The sequence below is a fragment of the Nicotiana tomentosiformis genome, chromosome 12 (genome assembly GCF_000390325.3).
Source record: "Nicotiana tomentosiformis chromosome 12, ASM39032v3, whole genome shotgun sequence".
NCBI lineage: Eukaryota > Viridiplantae > Streptophyta > Magnoliopsida > Solanales > Solanaceae > Nicotiana > Nicotiana tomentosiformis.
Window position 1 is genome coordinate 88,077,896 of NC_090823.1, and position 14,310 is coordinate 88,092,205.

At 36.1% G+C, this 14,310-nt stretch overlaps 1 protein-coding gene across 1 annotated transcript; it reads right to left on the reverse strand.

The window, feature by feature from the left end:
- Window positions 1-909: 909 nt before the first annotated feature.
- Window positions 910-1,359, reverse strand: LOC138902991 (uncharacterized). Its single transcript, XM_070190899.1, has one exon. It carries the CDS (start codon window positions 1,357-1,359, stop codon window positions 910-912), a length of 450 nt encoding a protein of 149 aa, XP_070047000.1.
- Between the last annotated feature and the right edge of the window lie 12,951 nt (window positions 1,360-14,310).

Consider the following 14,310-nt stretch of genomic DNA (forward strand, 5'->3'; position numbering starts at 1 on the left):
ATCAAGTCGAATCAACCATACTAAGAAATAAGAGATCAACTCTAGTCTATAATCCCCCAATAGTCACTACACACGACTGATATACACGGTCCACAACAATGGTGTCGCCTACTGGCATAGATACATGAACAGATGAAACTAAGGACTCATGGGGAATATCTAGATAATGAGAAAAATACAATGATACATACGAATAAGTGGAACTAAGGTCAAATAATACAGAAGAATCCATGTGGCGTACTGAGATAATACTTGTGATCACTACATCTGAAGCAACAATGTTTGGCCTGGCAGGAATAACATAGAATCGGGCTTGACCACCACTTGATTGGCCTCCCCCTCTTGGGCAACCCCTAGCTAACTAAGCCCCACCCTGAGCTGGCTGGACTGGTGTGAAGTAACAGGAGCTGAAGTCGTAGTATGACTCTTCTACTAAGTTGGACCTCCCGAAAGGCGGGGGCAATATCTCTTTATGTGACCCAAATCTCCACACTCAAAACAATCCCTCTCTGAAAATGGCGGCAAGTACTAAGGCGGACCCCAAGAACTAGAATACCCGCTAGAAGCACCCGGTGAAGATGAACCCTGAACTGAAGGAGCACAGGACAAACTTTAAGCTGGAAAGGCACTGAGAGATGATTGACTCTGACGAGCACTGTATGAACCATGGCTAGATGATGCACTACGGTGAACTAGACGAGCCATCTGAGCGGGCCTATAAGGACGATCCCTGTTGTGGGAGAACTGATGCCCAGAAGGAACACCGACGAAATCACTCGATCCATGAGGCCTCCTTGCCTCCCTCTCCTCACGGTCCTAACTACGGACCATATCTAATCGCTGAGCAATATCAACCACCTCAGTGAAATGGACACCAGATACACTTTCCCGAGTCATAGAAAAATGCAACTAATAGGTGAGGCTACCAATGAACCTCCTAATCCTCTCCCTCTCTATGGGAACCAAGCAAACTACGTGATGAGCCAACTCTGAAAATCTCATCTCATACTGGATCACAGATAGGCTGTCTTGGCATAGCTGCTCAAACTTCCTACGTAGCTCCTCCTTACGGGTCGGTGGCACAAACTTCTCCAAGAAGAGAATGGAGAACTCACACCATGATAGTGGTGTAGCACCGACAGTCCTGCTCCTCTCATAGGCCTCCCACCATCTGAAGGCAGCCCCAGTAAACTGAAAAGTTGTGAATGAAACCCCACTGGTCTCCAAAATACCCGCCGTGCAATGAATCCGATATCGCATATCCAAGAAGTCATGGGCATCCTCAGACTCAACCCCACTAAATGATGGAGGTTGGAGCCTCACAAACCTATCAAGTCTCATTTGCTCATCATCAGTCATAACGGGACCCACCAAGGCCTAAGCAGCTGCAACCGACTGGGCTGGCAATACCCCCAGCGTCTAAAGTCCTTGCATCTCCTACTCTGGAGTATGGGAGGCGGAGTTTGAGTACCTCTCCTAACCTGAGAAGTTGTTGGCGCGGTCTGAATAGAAACTGCATGAGCAAGGCTAGTGCACACCATCAAAATTTTAGCCAAAGCCTCCGGAAGGCCTGGAATCACAATGGGCACAACTGGTGCCTAAGATGGCCCCACTAGCTTAACCACATCTGGAACATGCTCCTGAGCTGGAGCAACTGGTGGATCTGTAGGTGCTGCTCTAGCTATTGTACGAGCTGCACCTATGCTCCTACTGCGGCCCCTACTACGACCTCAGCCTCTCGTGGCCCTAGCTGGTGGTACTGGTGGCTGTCCATCCTATCCAGTAGCACGTGTTCTCACCATCTGTGAGAGAATAAAATACAAAAGTTTAGTTACCGAAATCAACAAGTCAGCACGCTAAGAATATAAGAATGTGCAGTATTCTAAGGGTTCTGCAACCTCTCGAAGATAAGTATATACATCTCTGTACCGATCCGCAAGACTCTACTAAACATGCTCATGACTCGTGAAACATATGTATCCTAGGCTATGATACCAACTTGTCACGACCCTAAACCAACCCGTCGTAATGGCGCCTATCATGGTACTAGGCAAGCTGACTATTCAAACATTTCCAACACTTTAAATCTTTGAAAGGTACTAAAACAGTTTAAATAAAGGAAAATCTCTTAAAACAAGATAGGAAATCACAATTCAATAAATAATTCTTCCCAAAATCGTGGTGTCACTCAGTACATGAGCATCTACTAATTACCAAGGTCCAGTACACTATCTGGAAGTAAAACGGAATAAATAAACTGAAAGATAAGGGACAAGAGTCAATGTCTGCGAACGCCAAGCAGCTACCTCGATGATCTCCGAAAGTTTGGCCTCTACAAATCAACAACCGCCAAAATTGGAAGCACCTGGATTTGCACACGAGGTGCAAGGTGTAGCGTGAGTACAACCAACTCAATAATTAACAAAATCTAACCTTTGGACTGAAAGTAGTGACAAGTCCAATTATTACGGCCCACTTTCAACATTTAATAGTACGGAAAGTTACCGAAAATATAACAATGATATCTCAGATATTTATATTCTACAAGTGAAGGTACAAGAAGAAATTTAGACATGCTTTCAACAAGAACTTAGACATACATTGAGATTTCACGACAAAACATAACACATAACAGGGCAGATCCAGCCCACATGCAAATAAAACAGGGAAGATCCAGCCCAAATGCAAGTAAACGGGGCAGATCCAGCCCAAATGTCATGCCTGCTAGCATTGCGCCCACTTTGGGTATGAAGACTTCGGAGGGGCCGATCCAGCCTAAGTGCTATAATAAGCTAAATCCTAGCTTTAATCAATAAAGCTTGCTGCGGCATGCAGTCCGATCCTATAAATATCACTCATAATAGGCCCTCAACCCCACTCAGTCAATAAAATCTCCAGTCTCTCGGGCTCTCAGTGATCATGATCATCAACCCACAATGATGATATGATATAACATGTACAGACATAATATGCAAGTTATAACTGTGATTGAGTACAAATTGACAGATTAAGCAATTAGTTCTATAGCAAAGAACGACCATTGTGGGTCCCAATAATACCATCATATGGCCTAAGTAGAGTTCCTAACATGACTAACAGCTTAATAGATCTAGCACATGGTGAAAATACGGGTAACAACAAGATTTAACAACTGTTCAGTTCCATGGAATCGACCAAGTCACAATTTTTACGGTACACGCCTACATGCCCGTCACATAGAACATGCGTCACCTCAACACCAATCACCTAATACGTAATTCGGGATTTCACAACCTCAGAACCAAGCTTAGAAATGTTACTTACCTCAAGTTGTGCAAATCTCTACTCCAATACGCCCTTGCCTCGCAAATCGACCTCCAAATCCCTCGAATCTAGCCACAAACAGTTCGATACAATTAACACGGGCTAAATGAATCAATTCCATAAGAAAATATTAAGTTATTAATCAAAAGTCAAAAGTCAACTCAAAAGTTGGCCCCTGGCCCATGTCTCGGAATCTGATAAAAGTCACAAAACCCAAAATCTCATCCAACCACGAGTCAAACCATACCAAATTTACCAAAATCTGACACCAAATCGTCACCCAAATCCCAAATCAAACTCTCCAAATCCCTAGCCTCAAATTCCCAAATTCACCTTAAATACACACAAATTAGGTGGGAATTTCAATAGAGAAACAAGATTATTGATTAAAAATGAACACAGGTGACTTTCCTAAAAAAATCCACTCAAAACTCTCCTTAGACCGAGTTTGAAATGTCCAAAATGAAGAAAAATCGCGAACCCTTGAATTTAAATGTTCTGTCCAGCCTTTTTCTCTCCTGCGGACACTTAGCCGCATCTGCGGTTCCTCTTTTGCTAAAAATCCACCACTTATGCGGTCCTGCGAGAGCTCCACTACCTTTGCTTCTGCGGACTCGCTTCAGCGAGAAGTAGTCCGCTTCTGCGGACACCAGCGCATCTGCGACCCCGCCGGCATCTGCGATCACGCAGGTGCGGAATTTCCCTCGCACCTATGGCCACTACCCCACTCACTCCTTTCCTCTTCTGCGCTACCATGCTCTCTTCTACGATCATGCACCTGTGATAAAAAAATATGCAAGTGCGATTACACCAGTAGACCCCCAGCTTCAGCAATCATCCAAATTCCAAATTCGATCCTTTAACCATCCTAAATCAACCCCGAGGCCCCCGGGACCTCAACCAAACATACCAACAAGTCCTAAAATACGATAAGAACTAAGTCGAGCCCTCAAATCACCTCAAATAATATCAAAAAATATGAATCGCACCCCAATTCAAGCCTATTGAAACTAAGGAAATTCCAACTTCTACAAATGACGCCGAAACCTATCAAATTACGTCCGATTGACCCTAAATTTTGCACACAAGTCACAAATAACACCACAAGCCTATTCCAACTCCTGGAACACCAATCCAAGCCTGGTAAGCACAGAGTCCACTCTTGGTCAAACTTCATAATTTTTAACTTCCACCATTTCAAGCCTAATTCCACTACGGAGCTCCATATCACAATCTGGACATGCTCCTAAGTCCAAAATCACCCAACAACGCTAACGGAAATATCAAAACTCCATTCTGGAGTCGTTTACACATAAGTCAACATATGGTTAACCTTTTCAACCTAAGCTTCCAACCTTGAGACTAAGTGCCTCAATTCATTTCGAAATCCCTCCGGACCCGAACCAACTACCCCGACAAGTCACATAATAACTGTAAAGCATAAAATGAGCAGTAAATAAGGAAATGGGGTTACAACTCTCAAAACGACCAGTCGAGTCATTACAAATATACTTAGTATATTTTGGAATTTCTCGAAGTACATCCACCAATGGAATATTTAATTAAACCTAACTCAACATAGAGAGAAATTTATTGAACATGAGATCATCATTCTTCTTCTACAATCTTTGGGGGAAAGGTGGTGGTGGCCTTGCAGAATTCACTTGCTCTAAACTTGCACCATCTTTATTTGACTCGTGTGTTGCCTTAGGAATCAATTCCCCCTCAGGTATAGGCATATCTCTTCTCTTCTTTGGCGCTTCTTCTAATTACCTCCCATTTATGAGTGTGATTGCATAAACTTGAGGGTTCTTCTCTGTATCACTAGGAAGAGCGCATGCATGCCTAGTATTTTGATTTGATGCTAACTGCCCCATTTGTCTTTCAAGATTTATGAAATCGGTCCTGAGTTGTTGATTGTCAAGCAACAACTTCTTTAACAGGTCATTCGTATTCTCCTTTATTGCTGGGGTGGCTTCTGAAGTTGATAGTAATTTCCTTGGGGCCTATAATGATTTTCAGTCATCTGATTTCCACCCTAGGAGAAGTTAGGATAATTCTTCCAATTTGGGTTGTAAATGTTCCCATATTGTGCATGCTGATTTATCGAACCTCTGCTTTATTTCCCCACATAATAAATTGATTCGGGATTCATGGGGCATATGTCATTCATGTAACCGTCACCACATAATTCGCAGCAAGTAGACATCTGTTGTACATGCTGCATCTGTTGTGTTTGGTGCATTGTCATTCTATTCATCTGATTTGTTAATTTCTCTATATCTGCCCATATGGCTGAGAAGTCATCAAGCTCAATTACACCGGTTGCCTTCTATTTAAGTGCTCTTCGTGATTTCCTATCTCCTTGCCAATTATTATCATTAGCAGTAAAATTGTTTAACAGGAGTTGGATTTTACTATACCGCCTTTCCATGCAACTATCCCCACAAGATGAGTCAAGATTCATCTTTGATGTCTCGTCCAACCCATCAACAAAAGTGTGACCCAACACCTCATCAGTTTGACAGTGATGTGGGCAGTCTCTGAGTAGCTTCTTGTATCTTTCCCAAGCTTGACGAAGATTCTTGCCATCCCGTTGTTGGAACCGAAGAATCTGGCTCCTCAGCGACTTTGTCTTCTTAGCGGGAAAAACTTGATCGAGAATTTTATTGCTAGATCATCCCAAGTGTGGATCGGGTTCGCAGGCTCCTTTTGCAACCATTATTTAGCTTCCCCCGACAGTGAAAAGGGGAATAATGTCAGCTTGATGTAGTCCTTGGAAACGTTCAGATAATTATAAGTATCCATAATTTCCAGGAAGTTCTGAATGTGCCGCTGCGTTCTTCATGAGATAGACCCACATACTACTATGTGGACTGAATCAATTGTGCCATGTACTGTTTGAGTTCAAAGTGACCCGTGATATCAGGCATCACAATAGCCTGAGTCATATTAGCAAGATTGGACCTTGCGGCTTCTATCAGTGGATGCTCTTCATTACCATCCATCTCTAGTTGTTGTGGTTGAACTACAATGTCCAACTTTCTTTCTGTTCTATTTATATCTTCGACTTCCCTCCTCACCCTGTGAAGTTTTTGTTCAATTTCAGGATCAAGAGGAAGGAGGTTGTTTGCGCTTCTACTCCTATGCATTCAAGAGAAGAGCCTACATTAACACAAATAAGGCAAACTAAAAATTAAAACTTGAACAAATAACTAATAAAAGCATAACTCAGACAAGTAGCTAAGTTTTAAGTCCCCGGCAACGGCGCCAAAAACCTTTAGCAACCAAACACACACGCAAGTCGTCAGGTAATAAAGCAGTGAGTAGAGTATCATTCCCACAAAGACTTATAATTGATTTTTGACTGACTCAAACTCAAACAACTTATCTGTTCAAGAGATTTTTTACAAAATGTGTAGGTGATATATTAATTACAAAAGAAACTATCAAGCAGTTAAGTAACTAGAGATCGACTAAACACGAAGGCAATTTCAGATAAAAATTAGTAATCTTGTTGTATTCTTGGCTTAAACTAACTAATTAATTTATCTGATTTGTTGATTGACAGGGTTAATATTACTCATAAGAATCTATCGAGTTTTTACTCGTCTATTTAAGCTAATTTAATACCTATATGTCTATGGAACTAACCCCATGTACTCAGCAAGTATCATAACTAACCTCAGCGAGGTAATAGAAGCAAGAATTATAAATGATACTCGTCAAACACCTGTACAATGCATAATTCCAACAAGTATGGAACAATAATATGATAAAATCATGAAATCATATATAAAACCACCTTGGTGCACAGAATTTTCTTAATGTACTATGCTCAATCAACAATCTAGCATATAAGAGAGATATGCAAATGAATTAGGACCTTTTGAATAACAAACAAGAAGATCTTATGAAAATTAAACATTTTCGTAGCGAAGATGTAAAACAGATATTGGGTATTTTAGAAAAATATTTCGTAATTAATTTAGCAAAAAATAAGTTTTAAATCTATTGGACTTACTTAGTGAAAATCGATTGAAAATATTTAGCACAATTAATATGTTAATATATCATATATTCAAAATAAATTCTGAATTAAATTGAACAGATATATCTAGGGAGAATTCGCTTTAAAGAAACTATTCCCTAGATACACATGTCGTGTTATTTCACAAATGAATCAATTTAAAATTTTAAAAAAGACCTAAAGTTAGGGATTTATCAATAGGTAATATTGCACCAATGCCCAACCAAAGGGCGACTGCGGTACCAATCAAAAAGATAGTCGTCGCTACTGGACGTCGAAATAGATTTTGGAATTTATTTACATTCTCTAAAAAAAGGTATTGTTAATAATCTTGCTCAGTACTTCAGATTGATCTTGAGGAAGAACGTCTCGTGGATCTCTCCTTGCTTGTTAGAGAACCTTGGAGAAGACTATTACGTTGATCCCTTCTTGTGATCGATTTTAGCACTAGCATGGTAGACTAACAAGAACGCATTAACACTTCCTGTAATTCAATCAAGCAAGACAATTAGGTATATTTCTATCCTAATTGCAAATTCATTTTCCGATGCCCTGGTTCAAGAACTTGCTCTATTTAATCTTATAGGGAATCTAGAATTCTCACTTTCGAGTTCAACTCTAGATTCGTAAGTAGTATTTCACTGTTAGATATGCAGCAAAATAATTAAGAACAGAATTAAATAAATAACCCAATATGATAAAATCAAAATCGTCAATTTTAAATTCAAACGTCAACATTCATGTAGCACCCATGACCTTAAATTAATAAGGTTCTTAGCCACTCATATTCATAACAATCATTCAAATAATATTTTCAAACATAAAATCTATGAATACTAGAAGAAGAATGGAAGAACTGATCAAATCCGTGCTCCCGAGTGTTTTATACTTTTGTTCCACTCTCAAAGTAGCCCCCCTCCGTGCCAAAATAGGTTTAGGTTTGATTTTATATGAGTTGGAGGCGTCTTTGGGTCGAAATAATCGAGTATGTGGCCATCTGGGTGAATCTGTTTTGTGCGCCAGAGGTAGCGCCCCACGCTGCCAGTGGCGCTGCACTGTGCACTTTTTCCTTTTCTTCCCATTTTCGCTCCAATTCGCGCACCTTCGTCCCAAATTACATCCGTATGATTCCTACACATAGAAATACAACAAATTAGCATAAAGCATTATATTACATGTCCGAAATCTACGAGACATGAGCAAAATGCGAGACAATATACATAAAAATATGCATGCTTTAAGCCGAATATCAGAATCCACAGCTCGTTATAGTTACTGGGTTCACAATTGAATATTTACACATATTTAATGGATTTACTAATACAAATATAAGGTCTAAGCAAAAGTTATTGAGTTCGTCCGAACCCGTAACTTATACTCTCCCTCCGCCCCTGACTAGAAGTCATCAATTCTCTTATTTTCTATTAAATCTAAGAAAAAAACTATTTGGTACATAAGCCAATATATGGGACATATAAAAAATAATGTTGGAACAATCTTGTGAATTATAATGTGTCATATTATTTCTATAAGTCATTGAGAGTAAAATCAAAAGTTAAAACTAAAGATTTATTAAAATATTAAATATGTCAATCTTTTTGGAACGAAAAAAATAATATAATATAAAATGGATGCAATAGAGTACAAGTCTGTCTAATTTAACTCGGACTATATACGTATATTTATAATTTTGTGTTTTCTCTTGTATTAACCATTTTAGGTGACAATGGACTATTCTTCCGGTTTGATCACGAAAACGGCTCAAGTAATCAACACTTTAAATTGGAAGCTTTAGACTGTCGATTAAAAAGGGACTAAATCTACCTAATCGGACTCATTATTAAGTTTCTTAAATAAAATCGTAAATTTTTATCTAAATTTATAATTGTATCAAATAATTAGAGTAATTTTAATCTTATAGAAAGAACCCAAAATTACACGAATTTGTCTTACTAAAGTTATATGTGAAATATATTTTATATACAAAATAGAGTAATCGAAAAAATTAATATGGTACAAATATTATAAAACAATCGGTAGAACCGATAAGTTGACACCCCTAAAGTCTATGCCAAAAGGTGCCAAGTGACCGTGGGTTTTCTATTTGCTTCTCATTCGGTGTTAGATATACATCTCGGTAGGGGTGTACAAGGAAAATCGATAAATCGTACTAAACCGATAATTCGAATCATATCGGAAACAAAATCCGATGTGGTTTGGTTTGATGTGGTTTGGTACTGAAAAATAAAACCCGACCATAATTGGTTTGGTTTGGTTTTAAGTAAAAAAAAGTCAAATCAAAATCAAATCAACCCGATACTACATTTATATAATTTTTAAAAATATTTTATTTATATAAATATTTATTTATTATAATGTCATTTATAAATATTTCTTAAACTTTTTCAGAGTTTTATCTTTTAACGTATTATTTCAAGTTTAGACATAACATTCTTGAATAGTAAATAAATTTTAAAATTCATAAATGTAGTAACTTAAACAAAGTTCAAATCAATACTAATGCTAACAAAAGAAATTCAATTCAATACTAGGAATGACGTTAGTGTTGGATAATTATTTTAGTTTTACATTGGTTTATAATAAAAATGCATAACTTTGTTTATCTTTTTCTTTTGTGCTTAGTTATGTAATTAATATTAGTACTTATTAGCTATACTTATTTAGCATGACCTATATAGTTTTTTTAGATTATATTAATTTTCATTATGGCTTATTAATTAGCAATATTTATTTTATATAATTTTGTTATTTTATCTTTATTATTGAATATTTTAGTATAATGCCATGACTTATCACATATTATTGTGTTAGTTTCTTGGAAAATATATTATATAGTTGTATTTTACTAGGATTTAAGAAATATTTAGAGCACAAATTACATATTTTATGCTATAAAGACTTTACCGGAAAAAACCTCAAAAAACTCGAGAAAACTGAGATTGAAAATCCCTACTTTGTTGGTTTGGTTTGGTTTATAAATTTAAAAACCCGACACCAATGATTTGGTTTGATAATTAAAAAATCTGAACCAATCCGACCTATATATACCCTACATCTCGGGGTTATTACTAATTTGAAGTCCCGCCGCACCAGGCTCAAAAAAGAATTGAAGCACTCTGTACCAGAATTTATAATTCTTTGATTGTGAATAGAGAAATATTATTCATTCCATCACAATTTTTAGTGATACCGGATTTTTATTTGTTAACCAACTTGTAAAGTTTCTTCCCATGATTTTTTCGTTTATATTTTATAGAAGCCTTTTTCAGTGAAGTCCCTATCGATCGGTCTATCCTATTAATTTCTTGTTTGTCAGCCCTCGAGAATTATCGATTAAAGTTGTGATCCCGCCTTTGCCACATTATGCTATTTGATATCTAGCAGTACTATAACTAGCTGATACGATACCACCAAATAATATCCCAACCTAAGCTATATATAATGGTTGATTTTTCAATATTATTGGCTGAGCTCGAGCAACTACACCCTAATGTGGACCATAAACTTTATTTCTTTCAATGTTGGTTCATTTATGGTACGTTGATTGTGATCCTTCCTTCATTGGCAATTTATAGCGATATTTCATAGTGACTTATATTAAAAGAAGTTGCGTTTAGCTTTTATAGCTCGAAGTTGGAAAACCTACATTAAAAGCAATCTTTCTAAAATGTCTTTCATGCAACTTTGTTTTTAGTATTACACGGTTGCTTACATTTTTGCCAATTGGGATCCTTTCTCGGCATTACAAGTTGTTGGTCCTAGGGGCGCCAAACATGTGAGTCGGGTCGGATATATGCGGGTAATAAATAATACAAAAAAATGGATAAATTATCCGATCCAACCCGACCCATATAATAAGGATAAAAAAGGTTTAACCGGCGGATAATATGGACATTCATATTAATCATGCCTTCTTGAATATGATTCCTAGTCTCCTAAACTTGAGAGCTCCCAATTTGAAACTTTACAAATATAAAAATTAAACTCATTAGTTATTTATTTTCTAAATGGATAATGAGTTTCTTATCTATATTTGACCCGTTTTTAAAAAGTTCATTATCCAACATATTTTTTTATGAATAATATGAGTGAATAACTGTTTTCTTTTAACCATTTTGCTACATCTAGTTGCTCCTATTATTTTAATCTCCGAGTGGATTCTTATGCCAAGTTTGTGGTTGAACAAAGTTCTGAAAAATGATATATTAGTGTTTATCACGTATACGCGTTTGATTGAGTTTTATATGATTCTCACAACTTTAAGATGATTATGGGCAAACATTAACGAAGATGTTGAATCCTTGAGGGGATGATATATTCCACAACAATAAAGCACGAGAAAGATGATGAGTGTATAAGGTAGCAAGTCATAAACTCTAGCAATACTTTTTAGGAATCGAGTAAGTTTAAATTCAAAACGGATAATATTACTGATAAATTAATGGGCCTTTAGAAAAGATAAAAAACATTTATACAAATAACCAGTCAAATTTATTATTAATTTTTTAAATCGATATATATAGATTATATACAATTATATATATTATATATAAATTAATGAATTGGATGAACAACTATTTAGATTAATTCTTGAAAAATATTTTTTGCAAATGCCCCGAATCTTTCACCAATCTTTGTTTCTCATTTTCAGATAGTGGGGTCCATATCTAGCATGTAGGATAGGACAGGGCCGATCCCTATTTTATAGGCCCATTATCAGTGTCGAGAATACCGCAACCAATTCAGATAACGATCTTCGTGTCTTAGCTGGATCAGAATTGGACTGGACTTAGGCCAAATTTGTTTTATTTAAGATTAAGATATCTTAATCTGAATACACATCTCAAGATCAAAATGTGTATTAAGATTATAATATCTGAATCTCAATATACAACTGAATATCAAGATGTCTATTAAGATCTAAATACTAAATGATTAAAACTGTTTGATTTTTAACATCTGAATTTATAAGATTTATCTTTATTTAAAAATTAATAAACATAAAATTCAAATAAAATACTAATTAATCTAATATTCTATCAATAAAATATATAATTTTTTAAAATATGATAGTTGTTGGTGGTGATGGCTAACGGGTGAATAACGACTAGATGCGGTGGTTGAAGGTAGTTTTGGTTGATGGTGGTGGTTCAGGGTTGTAGCTAATGGTGATTGGGGATAGTGGTGGTGAGTGATGATAGTTAATAATGGCGGGTGGTGGTGGTAGTTGTGATTGAGGAAAGTGGTGGAGGGTGGTAGTAGGTTCTAATGATGGGTAGTGTCGGCTCTGGTTGTTCATGTTGATGGGGTAGTTAGTTGTGGTAGTTAAGGCGAATGAGTATTGATTGTGGTTGAGAATGATGGTGGCGGCAGTGGTGGAAATTGTGGGTGGTGATAGTCGATAATGGTGACGGCTATGTAATGACGATGATGGTGGTGTGGTGGTGATGGTAGCGGCATGGTGGTAGTTGATAATAGTAGGCAGTGCGGCAGTTAATAAAGAATATGGATGATAGCATCTTAATGAAATTAAGTCTCTGTTATAAATCTTAATCATACATACCTATTCAGACCCATTAAGTGGTTGTGAAGTAAAAAATATAAACACACTTAATGATTAAGATCTGAATAATTAAGATTCAGACTTTAAAAACAAACACACTTAACGTCTGAGATCTGAATGATTAAGATTCATACCTCTATTAAGTGCAAACAAATGAGGCCTTACTTGGGTTTCTGCTCATTCCCAAAATTATTTGATGGATCTGTTTCCAAGTTGGAGTTATTTTTTTCTTTCTATACAATATTTATTTATTAAAATTATCCAAGTTTTATATATTACCCGCCCTATTCTTTTGCTTGAAAAAGGGCGCAAATAAAAGAAACGAAGTTCAAATTGTCCTTCCATCTAAATAACTCATTCCAGTTGTGTGTTAACTACTCCCTCCATTCACTTTTACTTGTCCAGTATTCTAAACATAGATTTTTACTTTTACTTGTCACTTTTAGCATATCAAGAGAAGACAAATTTTTTTCCTGTAATACATACAATATTAATTACTCATTTCAAATTATTTTCTCAAATTCATTAAAAATATTCATCAATTAATATGGGTATCATAATAAATTATGCACTTCATTTATTATTTGTTAAGGGGTGTGCAAAATCCATAGTGGATAAATAAAAGTAAACGGAGTATTTTAAGCCACAATTAGCGTAAAATTTCTCTTTCTTTGCCATAATTACCTATTTTAATAAAAGAATAATATATGGTACAACAACATACAAATTAAAAATAAATTTCATACAAATTTAATAAAAATTTGATATATCTACAACAACATACATACTAAAAATAAATTTTATTCAACTAATTATACAATATACAACTTATTTATAACTTATCTACAAAATCCATACATCATTCTTACCTAGTTAAATAAAACTACAACATTATACAACTTAAATATAGTTTTCATACAAATTTTATACAACTAATTGTATGTGGTGCGTTCTTCTGCTTTTTCTTCGAATTTCAATCTGAAAATCCAGCCAAATCAAATATAATCTTTAGTAAATACCCTCAAAATCAAGATATAAACTCCATAAAATATTCTCAATCATTTGAAATAACACCCAATCCAAACAAAAAATACTTTTTGAAAATCCGAATTCGAATTCAAAGCTTTAATACTTTTTAATAGTTGTCAATGGTGGAGAGTCAAACACATTCAAAATTTATTTATTGACATTTTCAATTCGGACAATCCAGCCAAATAATTAATATACATCTACTGTTAGCCCGCCATCGAAATACCAACAAGAAAAGGAGAAGCCTAGAAAAACTCCAAACTCCATCCATGGCAAAATTCAAATCGATAAGAAATTAATCCCTTTCTTCGCCATTGTTAGAGAAAATTATGAGCTTTAGAAGAAAAAATCTTGTAGAATCGGT